This window comes from Mesoplodon densirostris, chromosome 12 (genome assembly GCF_025265405.1).
Source record: "Mesoplodon densirostris isolate mMesDen1 chromosome 12, mMesDen1 primary haplotype, whole genome shotgun sequence".
In the NCBI taxonomy this organism is placed as follows: domain Eukaryota; kingdom Metazoa; phylum Chordata; class Mammalia; order Artiodactyla; family Ziphiidae; genus Mesoplodon; species Mesoplodon densirostris.
The window spans coordinates 83,975,163-83,989,241 of record NC_082672.1 but is presented as its reverse complement, the minus strand read 5'-3'; the positions used below and the strand labels follow the sequence as shown (position 1 = coordinate 83,989,241).

The following is a 14,079-nucleotide window of genomic DNA, read 5'->3' as shown; positions in this document are numbered from 1 at the left end:
CGGACGATCCCACATGCCGCGGAGCGGCTGGGCCCGCGAGCCATGGCCGCGGAGCCTGTGTGTCCGGAGCCTGTGCTCCGCAACGGGAGAGGCCGCAGCAGTGAGAGGCCCGCGTACAGCAAAAAAAAATAAAAATAAAAATAAAAAATAAAATAAAAAAAAAATAAAAACGTGTGAAACACTTGTTCCCATATCTTACAAATTATTCAAAATGCAGGTCTGATTTACTTAAAAGACAAGTTATACCACTCACCCCAGGAGTAATGGATTATGTGTGTGAATTACCAACTGGTGGCATTTCCTTTAATAATTTCAAATTAAGAGTTGAGAAAATAAGAAAAATTAGGAGAAACTGTAAAAGCCAGTGTGCTCATCCTCATCTGAGGCCTGACAATTGTGCCAACACTACACTAATTAAAACCAAAAGTTTGGTAGCAATCATCTCAGGTGAAGGCTTTTTTCATGCCTTTGAAGATGTGGTTCCTAATGCACGGAGTGTTCTCTTTTAGCAAAACACTCAAAGCTTCTTTAATACTTCCTTTGTGAACTCCTCACTGCTCCCTTCTCTGTAAACAGTACTACACATACTTTGTATATCTCTACACTGCACTCACCAGGTAATCATTTGTTTACCTTTCTGTCCTTTACCCTAACCACACTTGAGCTTCAAGGCAAATACTGTCATATTCATCTTTGACTACTTTGTACCTATGCCTGGTATGTAGCATAAATCACTCAATATTTTTGAAGGAAGAAAAGTGGAAAAACTCTCAATGACTGGTATTTGAACTTCAAAATCTTTTTAATGACAGTCACACTGCAGTAGGACTAAGAAATGTTTATTTTATAAGAGACAAACATAAGTAGAATCTGTTTTCCTTAATAGATTGTTTCTTTAAATACAAATTAAATTAGGTGTGTGTGTGTGTGTGTGTGTGTGTGTGTGTGAGAAACAGTATATTACTAGTAAATACCGCTTCCTATTAACAGAATCTAATCTTTTATACAGATGAGCAATGATACACATGGCAAGGTATAAGATGTGCCAGGACCTAGAACAAAACAAAACACAAACCAATTCCCAAACTGGAATCAGTTTTTTAACATTACCAATGAAGAAAGGAGGGATGGGGAGAATAAGGCATAGTGTAAATAATTCTAAACTGGTAGATAACTTCTAAACCAATAATAATTTTGGCTGTAGAATATATCACTTGAATATAAATCAGTACTTCAACTTAGACCACATTTTCAGAATAGCAAGTAGACAGATCTTTCTTAGCGATGAATTCTATCAATGTGATCAGTGTGTGAGAAACAGTGTGTCTATCCTTCTTCCCTCCCACTACTTACTCTCCTTTTATTGTTTGTTCTCATGTTTGTGCCACATGTAGGCCGGAAAGCTTGATTTGTAAGGCAAGCCAATTTTGTGGTATGTATAGTAATTTCTCCATCTTTTTAGTTGATTTTCTGAAATATCTTATGTCAAAACTATGAAAAATAATACAGTTAAGCAAAGGAAAGGTTTTCTTATTGTCCTAAAGTATGAGAATGACTTAAGGTATTTAAGTTGAAAATCTCTGTTATAGCAAATCTACATAAATAGCAAATACAGCAAGGGTAAGAGTCAGGACACATTTTCTGAATGAGTAGCAGTCTAGATCAACATTTAAAAAATGAAGAACAACATCTAGCATATATTAAAAAAAATCTTTAAATTTTACTAGTTATAAAAATTTTATGCAACTATTCAAAATGCAAGAAATAAAGAGATAAATTATTTTTCTAATTGTTGGAGCCTAAGATTTCTTGGTCAACTGAAACTGACGAAGAACTGAAATTCAACTGAAATTTCATAACCATCCAAAAATGGTTATGAAAAACCTCAAAAGCATTTAAAAACACCAAGCATTACACTGTTATGTTCATTATTTCAAGATTCAAGTAGTACTTTCATGATCAATGAGAACATTCAAATTTATGAAAACAAAAATTTCTCAAACATTTAAAACTAATAATGTGATTTACTTTGATGCTATGAAATCTTATAAACCTTACAAAGAAAGGTAATAACTGTAGTTTTACTCATCAGAACTAAACTCCCAGCTGAAGATTTCTGTCAAATGTTGTAAAAATCAGCTTAATTTAACAGAAACATAATGCAATAGAATAGCTTTTACTTAAAATGTCTCTATTTACAGAATGTGATTTACTCAAAAGCAGATATAAAATAAAAAAATTCTAGGACATGAATTATTTCAGAAACATGAATATCTCTTTAGAGACAATGGAAACATAGTAAAGTTCCACAAAGTAAGGGAAAAAAAGTTAAAAAAAAAAAAAAAAAGGCAGCGAAAAACTCCTGTTAAAGAGGATGGTGTATATATACTAAACAAAGGCAATCAGAATCCTTACCTTTGGGCTGCTGTTTTTACTATTGCTATCTGTGCATTAGCATGAGGAAAACGTCTTACAGTTCCAGAACATAATGATGCATTTTGTGTATTTTCACTGCGGAGTCAAGAAACAAAGAATAATTTAAACAGGGAAAAATTACGCACTTATGCAAAATAAACCCTTTAAAATCTAAGCATTCACACACAAAATCCTGTAACACTTAAAGAAAATTTTTTAGACGTAAACCCATTGACCATGTTACATTATCCGTTAGTTTTCCACTTTCTGAATTTGTCTCTGAAATGCTTCCAATCCAGTTCATGAAAGAAGATAAAGAGTAGAACACTAGAACCGACATCAGGAGTCCTAAATAAATGTTTCCTACTGTAAGAATTCCTGTAAATTAATCCCGATATATTTCCTCTTCTTACTCTCTGTTTAAGACTATCTATGTACTATGAGTATACAAACTATGTACTATGAGTATACAAAAGTTTTCTTATATGCCAAAATAATACGAAATGTTAATTATAAAAAAAAATCAAAAGCGCTAAATTCTACTTTCGATGCTACCACTGACTTGAAAATTATTTAGCCTTTATGTACCTCACTTGTCTATAAATTGACAAAGTAGAAATAAAATAGTGACTTCAACCCTATTTCTGGGATATGTAACAGTCCAATTGTATCAGTAATAGTGGTTCACTATGACAACCACTAGGAAAGATGAGTTATATCTAGAAGAGAAGGGGAATTAAGAAATCTTAAAAAAAAAAAAAAAAGAGTCCCTCATTGAGATAATCCTGGTAAGTATTCCCTAAAGGAGACATGACCTACCTCTAATATTATAACCAAGATTTTGCTAACTTCATGAAAGCAAGCTCATCTTATGAAATCTTAGTCTACTGAAATTTTTCTTTCAATATTTTTATTCCAAACCAAGAAATCACTGCAATCAATCCTATTCCCAAGATTCAAAGCAAAGATGCCCAGTGTGTAGGATTAGCTCTACTGACAAAATGAAAAGAAAAGGTGTAAGTTGGAGTGGCCAATTAGTTTTTGGTGTCAAACTCTTTATCTTTTCTGTAGGAATGTGTGGCGAAGTGCCTATACCTCGATTTCTTATTGTTGCTCAACATGTTAAGTCCAATTGGGTTGCCTTTCAAAGGTTTTAAGCTTTCACTCCTGCTTCGTTTTGCACATGTCTTCCAGGGATCACCAGGACTAGTAGCAACAATTTCAGACTGACGATTTAACTGTAAAAACCATAAATGTTAAAGTCAATAAACAACATAATAAGATAATTTATCAACAATTATTTGAAAACCCATTTATTAAAAAAGTGATAAAAATGTACCAGATGTTGGGGATGGGGAGAAGGGTGGCAGCGGCACAGATCTAAGAGTAATTCAACTGTAATACTTTTTTTTTCCCCTTAAGGACAACATAAATATGTAGGAACATGGGTGTTGATCATATTATTTCCTTTTCATTTCAATATCAGCCAAGAAATTAAAAGAGAAAAACAGAAGGGATAAGGTAGAGGATCTTAAGATAGCTCTTTGCTGAAAGCAAAAAATAAACATTTCCCCTGCTTAACAGGCCTTGATGCTACCTGTAGGACAATACAGCCAAATATGGCAGTAAGTTGTCATTGTACAAGGACTTGGGCTTTAGCATCAAAGTTTCTATATAAACACAGAAACCGAGATAATGTCTTCATATTTTCATACTTGAAAATAATAATACAAACATCAATAACAATCACTTTGCAGAGATTACAGTATGACAACAGGATGGCTCATTCCTTGAGAAGTTCTTCTCAACAAAGAAACCTAGTTTTATTACATTCTTTGCACAAGACATTTAAAAGCTGTTTTCAGATTCTTTAAGACAAAAGTCCTCAGTTCTTAGTGATAATTTACCCAAAACAACATTTTAAAAATCATTCTTACCTACTTTTAGTTTTGAAACAGCAGTCTAATATTTTATTTTTTACTCTTTTACAAGAAAATGTAGTCATAAGAAGATAATAACTTGGCTTTTAGCCCCACCAATTATCCCCACAGAAACCTAACAGTTCCCTAAAAAAAAATATCTCCCACAAAAAATGTCTTCCTGAGAAGAGCTCACTGTGCCAGCACCATTCTTGTTTTTAGGCATGTCTGTATCACAAAACTCCAAAAAGCTGTATTTTGAAAATGCTGCTTGTCATCTTGAGACCTTTTTTTACTTCTAAATCTTTTACAGCCATGTACTTTGGACTCCTTCATTTATGGTGATGGCAGATTAGATAATGCAGCTCAATCTTCCCTCTACTCTCTGAAAACCAGAAAAGCTGGACAAAATAGAAATTTTCTTAAAAAAAGAAAATCTGTTTGAAGCACCTGAGAGCTACCAAGGCAGTGAAGAATTAAGAATTAAGATCAGGGACAAGAAACTCAGAGATCTGAGCCCAGATTCATATTTTTCTCTGAGGCACCTGTTGTCTCCAGAAGATGCAACTTCTGGAGTTGCAGAAGATGAGAGGCTGAGAAGCTAAGCTGAACTCCCAGAAGACTCAGAGAACTGGGGAGACAAAAGCAGAGTTCAACATCCACCAAGTATGGACTGCCTCATAAACACCTCAAAATCTGAATGAGGATATAGCCTATGAATAAGGGTGAATTACAACTATAAATCCAGCTTCCATTCATCTCAACCTCCAACTCAATTAAGTCAGTTCTCCAATTTTCGAGTAAATCCAGAATTACCTGGATGGTTTGTTAAAACAAATTGCTGTGTCCAACCCTTACAGTTTACTCTGATTGAGGAGGTTTGGGATGAGCCTGAGAATATGCATTTCTAACAGGTCCCCAGGTGATGCAGATACTGCTAAAAAGGGAACTACGTTTGGAGAGCCACTGGATCAAGGTGATGTGAGACTGCTAATGCTCCTCCTGGTCACTAGCCAAAAGTAAACGTTATCCCTACAGGAAGGGGATATTATCCTAGGCCTCAAATTATCTCTGTGATTTTTCATATGCAATATCTACCAATCATAAGCAAGCTCATAAAGATGACAATGTGATCAAAACCAAGAGAAACAACTGATAACAGGAACAGAACTATAGGGGATAAAGATAAAAGGGGTTATCACACTATTTCATTTCCATCAGAAAGAGAATACAATCACTTCTGCATTTGGTAACCCTTTTTCACAGAAACATAGTGTTATTGTAGAAAGAGAACTCAGGAATCAAACAGAATTGTCTCCTAGCCAGGTGACTTTCCTTATAATCACGAGGTTATTTTATGCATCAACAAAGCTATATACAAACTGCCTAGCTCTGGAACAGACAAATAGGTAGGATTTCAGGAATTATTAATTCCCACTCAAGTAGAAACACAGATACCCTCAATTAGAAAGTCCATAAATTATTTTATCATAAACAATTGGTCATTAAGCTACATTGATATGAAATTTTAGGACATCCAGTCACTGTGACTTTGGCCTATTCCTTGTTATTTTGCAAAAATGCCCTAAGTCAATGGTTCTCAGTGTGGTTCCCTAAAGGAGCAGCATCAGCATTACCTAGAACACTTTAAAATGCAGATTATCAGCCCCCACTCCAGAACTCCTGAACCAGAAACTGTGGGAGTCAGGTCCAGCAATCTGTTTTATCAAACCTTCCAGGTGATTCTGTTGTACACTAACAGTGGAGAGCCAGTGCTGCGCGTGGTTTTGATACATGTCCTGTTAAGAATCTGGAAAGCGGGACTTCCCTGGTGGCAGCAGTGGTTAGGAATCCATCTGCCGACGCAGGGGACACGGGGTTCGAGCCCCGGTCTGGGAAGATCCCACATGCCGCGGACCAAGTAAGCCCGTGCACCACAACTACTGAGCCTGCGCTCTAGAGCCCGAGCCACAACTACTGAAGCCCGTGCGCCTAGAGCCCGTGCTCTGCAACTAGAGAAGCCACCGCAGTGAGAAGCCCAGGCACCGCAACAAAGACCCAACGCAGCCAAAATTAAATAAATAAATAATTAAAAAAAAAAAAAAAAAAAGAATCTGGGAAGCAAAAGTTTCCATGAAAGACTAACCATATAATTTAAGTCCTCTGTATATAGATAATTACAACTAATATTTGAGTGCTTACTATGGATAGGCATTATGCTAATTACTTTATATTCAATATCTCATTTAATCTCCATATTTTATACATTTCAGTAGTTCTTCAGATTGGGATTCAGAAACTGCACCTAAAGTATCAGGTCAATTACTTGAGGCTACTGAGTGACAGGATTAACATGCTCAAATTTGCCACTTTAAGTATCCTTCTCCAACAAAATCTCTCCATCATATACCACCTTAAACTTTACTGAAACTCTACCCCTATGCTATTAAAGATCCTTGAGCTTAAAAAGCAAAGTAACTTGTCCAAACTAGTTAAAAGGATTTGAACAAAGTACTGACCTGACTCCAAAGCCTATGCTTTCCCATACTACACTGTATAAGGAATTTTTATAGTATTATTTGTAGACATATAAATTCTTAACAAGAGGCAAAACCAAACTATGTTTTTCCAGATAACACTCAAAATCATTAGGATACAGAAAATCTAATAATCAAAGGAACTGCGCTAAAAATTCCTTTACATAAATGTAGAAAGCTAATCCTTCCTCTTAAGAACTGGTTAAGCCAAAATTATCTCACCCAATATATAGGCATATAATTCAGCTAATTAAACATATTTCTGATCAAGTGCTTAAACATTTCCAAATTTTCTTTTTAAGAAAGCATTTAGGCATAGCAATAGACAACCCCAAGCCCATCAATCGAGCAAGATTTGCATAAGGCAAATTCTTAAATTTCCCAGTTCTGCTGCCCTAGAGTACTATCAAAAGCTACACGCACTTCAGTCAGCAATAAGACAACCAGTACTTCTGGGTTTGCAGATATCTCATGAAAAACTTTTCCTGTATTGTCAAATTCCCTCAGGAAAGGTTCCTTACTATTTGTTATACTTAGAAAGTAGCTGGGGTGGTGGGGGAGAATATCACTCCACAGAAGAATCACAGAATGTACATTTGTAAAAGATTCTCCTCTCACACAGTCATAAACCTATAGGACATAATTCCAGGTGTAAGAAAATTTAGAGATACCTGTTGAATTAAAATACAACATATAAATTATATTAGATGTGTGGCACATCTACGTCTCTTTACGTAATTAGTAATTTTTATTTTCTCTCATTTTATTTGTGCTCTTGGTAATCTACATCAAATTATTGGGAGAAATAAGGTGTAAACAAGTAAAAATTGAATGCTTTATGGCTAAGTCACAGATTAGAGCACTACTACTACTAAAGAGAAGATGATATATTCAGTCTAAAGGCCCCTGAAAAACTTTAATTTTCCTTCCCCTCCAATCCCTTCTTTAGCAGCCTAACAGAGTTTTCTAGCTAATGCAAGCACAACATGAGGAGAACTCCTGTGGACAAATGGATTAGCACAAAACAATCACATGATTATAAAACTATAAACATGGGCCTTAACTGATGTCAGAAAAGCAACTATAAACACATCATTATTTGAAAAGGAAAACCAGCTTACAAAGGTTCAGTAACACTGTTATTTATGGAAGATTTGCTAGTGCCAAGTACTAGGTGGATTGCATGTTCTCATAATTCTCACAACCATCCTATAGAGTAGACAGTTGCAAGCAGACCTAAAATCTGATATTCTGCCTAACTACTCTAATATACCAGCCATCCAAAAATGCTATGCTGCCCTCAACTGGATATCAATCTGTACAGAAAATATTTACACAGTATAAACAATGATACAGGGGTCAGCAAACTTTCTCTGTAAAGGGCCAGACAGCAAATATTTTAGTCTTTGTGGGTCACACAGTCTCTGCTGAAACAAATCTGTTCTTATAGTACAAAAGCAGTCATAGACAATACATGAACAAATAAGCACAGTTGTTTTCTGATAAATATTTATGGATAAAGATTTGAACTTCATATAATCTTCACATGTCACAAAACAGTATTCTTTTGATTTTTTTCAACCATTTAAAAAATGTTAAAACTATTCTCGTTCATAGACCATAGGTTGTGGGCCAGATTTGGCCTGTGAGCGTTGGTTTGTCAACCCTTATGTTTTAACATTAATCATTAATAACTAATAAATAACTAATAAACAGCCAGTTACCAAAATATAAGCTCCATAGAAATAAGAAACTTGTCTGTTTTGCTCTCTATCATCTAGAACACTGTGCTCAATACATATTTGCTGAATGAATGTGTATCTCATTGGGACTGCTAAATGTACAAAAGTTATCAACATGTGGTACCTTCCACCCAAACTTATCACACATCACAAAGCCAACTTAACTAAAACAAAAAAGTAGTCAGGAAATTTAGCACCTAAAATAAGAAAATAAGATAACCTAAAAGAATCTATTAAATGAATAGAGACATTAAAAACATAAATTAAAGGCACTGAAATTCTTAAAAACAAAATGGAGACTGAAACAGTACAGAAAGAACTAGACACTATGAAAAACACAAAATTTTGAAAGAGAACCAACAGAAGTTCTACAAATGATGTCACTGAAATTTTAAAAAAAAGAATGGATAGATTAAATTGCATATTAGATACAGCTGAAGATAAGTTAGTGAACTGGAAGACAAAGCTGAGGAAACCATGTAGGATATGGTACAGGCATGATTTCTTTCTTTGCTCTTTATCCTTTCTTTTCTTCTTTTTCATGTAAAATATACGTAGGACATGGAAAAAATGATGGCCTTATTATATCTAATAAAAATTAGTTCCAGAAAAAATGAGGAAAGGCAATATTCACAGAGATAATAACTAAAATTTTTTAGAATTAATAAAAGATATGCATCCTTTATATAAAGAGGCATAATGAAACTGCAGAAATCCAAAGGCAAAGAGATTATTCTGTGGAAGAGAAAGGGAACACTAAGACACTCTGAACAAAAATAAAGGCTTTCTCCTAATTCCATGCCCATTTTTGAATGCAAAAAAGGGACTATATTAGTTTAAATCAATGTTCCATATGGACCTACATATTACTCACAAGCCATTAAAAATCCAGGGATATTTAAAACCCTGGGATACACAAAGACTTTCTAAGGGACAAATGGGTATGGATAATTTTAAGAAAATCAGTTCCTAAATCCTCAATCTCCACTTTAACACTTTCTTAAATTGATTTACTTTAAAACCCATCTGTAGAAAAGGTACATATAATATCTCCTTTCCTATCTTCACTTTCACACTAAACCTTTTTCCACTTTACAAAAGACATAATTCTCATTTATTGTACTAGAGTCTAAAATACTCCTGAAAGGAACAATTTGACATAATAGTATCTGGAATCTCTTTTGGTACATGAAATAGTAGTAGGGCTTCATATCTTTCCCTGTTTTATATATATTTCTGTTAAAAGTGAACCACAGGTTAGAAACTGGGTGTTCTGGACCAAATTAAGATTTTCTTAATACAACAATAATGCAAAATGGAAAAGCAAAAGTAATGAAAATTTGCATTCAATGACTTTGTATCGTCTACTCCAGTTATTATCAAGAAAAGCACTGCCCCAAGGAACAAATCATGTGAAAACAACTCAAAGAAAGCATTAAAAAAACAAAAACAAAAACAACAAACCCTTAAATTTGCATGCCTTTATTACAACCAGGTAAAAAAACTTAGGTCAAAACCAAGGCTGCATTTTTTTGCCTAGAATTCTAAAGTGAAATGTCATCATGAAGATGCAGATTAACATGTATATATGAAATAAAAACAGAAAAAAACCACTATTTATTATAGATAAATAATACATTTGATTTAATTGACTGGCTGTACTATGGATTGGCCTTGTCAAGTAAGTTATATGTAGACATTTTCCATAGATCAAAAGAGTTAAATATGCACTTCTTTTAAAGAAAATATACAAAAAACCCAAAATATTTTACAAAAGTATTTTTACGAAAAAGAATTGGCAAAAGCAATTAAAAATTAACAAGATTTTAATTTTTCCAATTATTTCTGAGATTATCTGGTTAAAAAATAGGAATCTATAAGGAATTTAAAAGTAACAAGTATAACTACTAGCCAATCATTAAGTCTTGATAAAGCTTTTTCAGTATATTTCCCCAAAATTCAGAAAGACAATAAATCTAAAGGCTGGATTACAAATTATTTTTAACTTTTAAACTTTTATTACATTGCTAGGTGATTTTCCTGCCATTTAATTCACAAGGAAAGAACTGAATGATAATGCTATAGCAAAACTCCTTCTATATCCATCTATTTATTATATGACCAAGATTTCTCAGCACTTATATCTAAAAAAAGTTTAAAAAGAAAATCACTGTTGAAAGTTTTATTAGACCAATAAATAACATTTATTTATGGATACATGAACTAAATGAATAAGGAAGGAAAACATCAACACCATCACTTTAAGAAATACATTTCCAATATAATTCTATACAATAGGTTTAATAATTATAAATTACATGTTTATTAGTAATTATAAAGATAACTCAATCCAGCAAAAGAAATTAATACTTGGAACTTTTAGTGACAAGATCATTTAATATTAAATTTCAGTGAATGTATATCTTTTTATTCAGTGAATATATATCTATACAGTATGATAGAGTAATTAAAAGATTTTCAATTGCATAAAAATAAATCATGTGAAGTTAAAATACACATATAATGTTAAAATTTTGTGGGAAGACTGAACAGAAATATGAATTTAAGGAGAAAAAGGAACAATATAAATTTCTAACTGTTAAAGAGGAAATGGTACATGTATTTCTTTAAGTTTTTTTTATGGAAATATAGTTGACTTACAATGTTGTACATGTACTGTTAAGATAGATGATGCTGAGTATCAATAATGAATTATCTTTAGAGATCAAAGGATACATAAGTGTCATGTAAGTTTTATTTTACTTTAAAGTATCAACATTAAAAAAAAGGGCATCTGCAAGCAATACCCCCCCTCAGGTTAAAGACCAATGTCACAGAAGATCATGATGAAAAACACCTTTTACTTTTACCTACAAAGCTCACTATATTTGTGTCCACCTGAAGAACACCTAAATAGCCCCACTCTAAGGAATCAAAATGTTAAAATAAAAGCTAGAGAAAACTGCAATGTAAAAAACCTTATAGTTTTTCAGTGTGAGTAGCCTTATAGAGAAAAACTTTATAGTACTAAGAGAAAAACTTTAAATTCTATAAACTCCAGAAATTATGTCAAAATAGAGATGTTGTGGGGAAAAAAAAACCCACCACAAAGACAGGGAGAAAAAAGTAACTTTAAAAGTCTCTAAAATACTATTCAACTGTAAGTACAGGAAATATGTGAAGAGGGTACTATGTCAGATTGGCAAAAATTCAAGTTTGACCACATACTCCCCAAAGTTAGAAGAGAAACTCTCATACATTGCTAGCAGTTATGGCTACTGCTAATTCCTATGAATGAGGCATCTGGAAATATTTAGCAAAATCACATGTAAATCTACCTCCTGAAATAGCAACTGCAATTTTAGAAATCTATCCTACAAATACACTGTAAAGATGTGAAAAGGTGTAAGCACAAGGCTTTATTAAAGCACTACTTGGGCTTCCCTGGTGGCGCAGTGGTTGAGAGTCCACCTGCCGATGCAGGGGACAGGAGTTCATGCCCCGGTCCGGGAAGATCCCACATGCCGCGAAGTGGCTGGGTCTGTGAGCCATGGCCGCTGAGCCTGCGCATCCAGAGCCTGTGCTCCACAACGGGAGAGGCCACAACAGTGAGAGGCCCGCATACAGGGTAAAAAAAAAAGAAAGAAAAAGAAAAAGAAAAAAGCACTACTTATTTATAACAGCGAAAGACTGAGAAGAACCTCTGCTCATCAGCTGAATATCTATATATCTATAGCACATCCATTCACTGGAGTACGATGTAGCAATGAAACAGATGATAAAGATCTCGAAACACCTCGCTGTGGAGCCACCTTACAGACTATATTACCAAGTAAAAAAGAACCAAGGTGCTAAACAATGTGGTGAGTTTCTCCAAGAAGGGGGGTATATTCTAATATTTAAAAAACAACCAAACGAATAAACAAAAACAATGGAAGGCTAAGCCATATAATTTTTGAAACAAGTTGCCCGCAGGTTAAAGAGAAAGGGAGAGAGGGAATCAGGACAAAAGCTAGACTTCTCTGAATAAAATTTCTTTTGTAGATTTCACTTTGGAACCATGAAAACATCTTTTGCGTAATTATAAAACAAATTAAGTCCAAAACATTTGTTAAAAAGCAATTCCTCAAAATAAAAAACAGACTTAAAATAAATAAATAAATAAACCTAACTGCCACCCAGCTGGTGGAATTACAAACCAGGAAAAACTAATTTCAAGTGACTTTAAAACACAGTAATTTAAATATACATTTCTAGTGGGATATACCTAGTGAGATATGCCACCAACACCAACAAGGAAATAAAACGAAAAAATTTTTAAATCATTTTATTAGTAATTATATTTGTATTGGTATTGTGAAAATACTTAATTTGTCTAATAGGACAAAGCAAGTGAGTAACTAAGTTAACATCATTAGGAACCAAGACACTAAACCCAAAAGCTATGAAGAAATAAAGTGTTATATTTGACAACATAAAATATCTTTTCTCCAACGCAATAACCACCGAAAGTGAAGACAAAAGACTAGTGAAAAAAACTAGTTTAAAATATTAGTAGGGGACTTCCTGGGTGGTCCAGTGGTTAAGAATCTGCCTTTCAATGCAGGGGACACAGGTTCGATCCCTGGTTGGGGAACTAAGATCCCACGTGCCACGGGGCAACTAAGCCCGAGTGCTGCAGCTACGGGGTCCAGATGCTCTGGAGCCCACACGCCACAACTACTGAGCCCGTGAGCCACAACCACTGAGCCCGCGTGCTCTGGAGCCCGTGTGCCACAACTAGAGAGAAGCCCTCGCGCTGCAATGAAAGACCTTGCGTGCCACAACTAAGACCAGACACAGCCAAAAATAAATAAATAAATAGTTTAAAAATAAAATAAAATTAAGAATTAGTAACTAGTATCACAGCAGTGGGCCAGTTTCTCCAAAATACCATATGTTGTCAAATCTAAGAAACCATTATAAGATGCATTATTCTATGTACTAATGTGCAAAAAAAAAATTTAACTAAACTATGTCATGCCATCATTGTAAGTTACATCTAGTTAGATTTCAGAGATGTCAAAAATGTGGGTCTCGGGCTTCCCTGGTGGCGCAGTGGTTGAGAGTCCGCCTGCTGATGCAGGGGACACGGGTTCGTGCCCTGGTCCAGGAAGATCCCACATGCCGCGGAGCGGCTAGGCCTGTGAGCCATGGCCGCTGAGCCTGCGCGTCTGGAGCCTGTGCTCCGCAATGGGAGAGGCCACAACAGTGAGAGGCCCACGTACCACAAAAAAAAAAAAAAAAAAAAAAATGTGGGTCTCAAACTCAATATAAAAAGAATTCCTATCAATCAGTAATATTCTAAAGACCAAATAGAAAAATGGGCAAAGGATATTAAGTAACAATTATCAAAAGGGAAATAAATGGACTACACATATTATGAGTGAGGTGTTCAACCTCACTCATAATAAAAGAAATGCAAAT

The 14,079-nt window shown here is 34.5% G+C and overlaps 1 protein-coding gene across 5 annotated transcripts in view; it reads right to left on the bottom strand.

Annotated features, from left to right (window-relative positions):
* Nucleotides 1–14,079, bottom strand: part of SENP6 (SUMO specific peptidase 6) — a 110,629-nt gene that overhangs the window by 71,177 nt on the left and 25,373 nt on the right. For 4 of the 5 annotated variants that reach the window (XM_060114991.1, XM_060114988.1, XM_060114989.1 and 1 more), the window contains exons 4-5: nucleotides 3,511–3,653; nucleotides 2,416–2,511 (exon numbers count right to left, since the gene is read on the bottom strand). In XM_060114991.1, the coding sequence (XP_059970974.1) occupies nucleotides 2,416–2,511; nucleotides 3,511–3,653 (239 nt within the window). Of the gene's footprint in view, nucleotides 1–2,415; nucleotides 2,512–3,510; nucleotides 3,654–14,079 lie in introns of those variants that run through there. The other variant, XM_060114992.1, reaches the window with a different exon arrangement.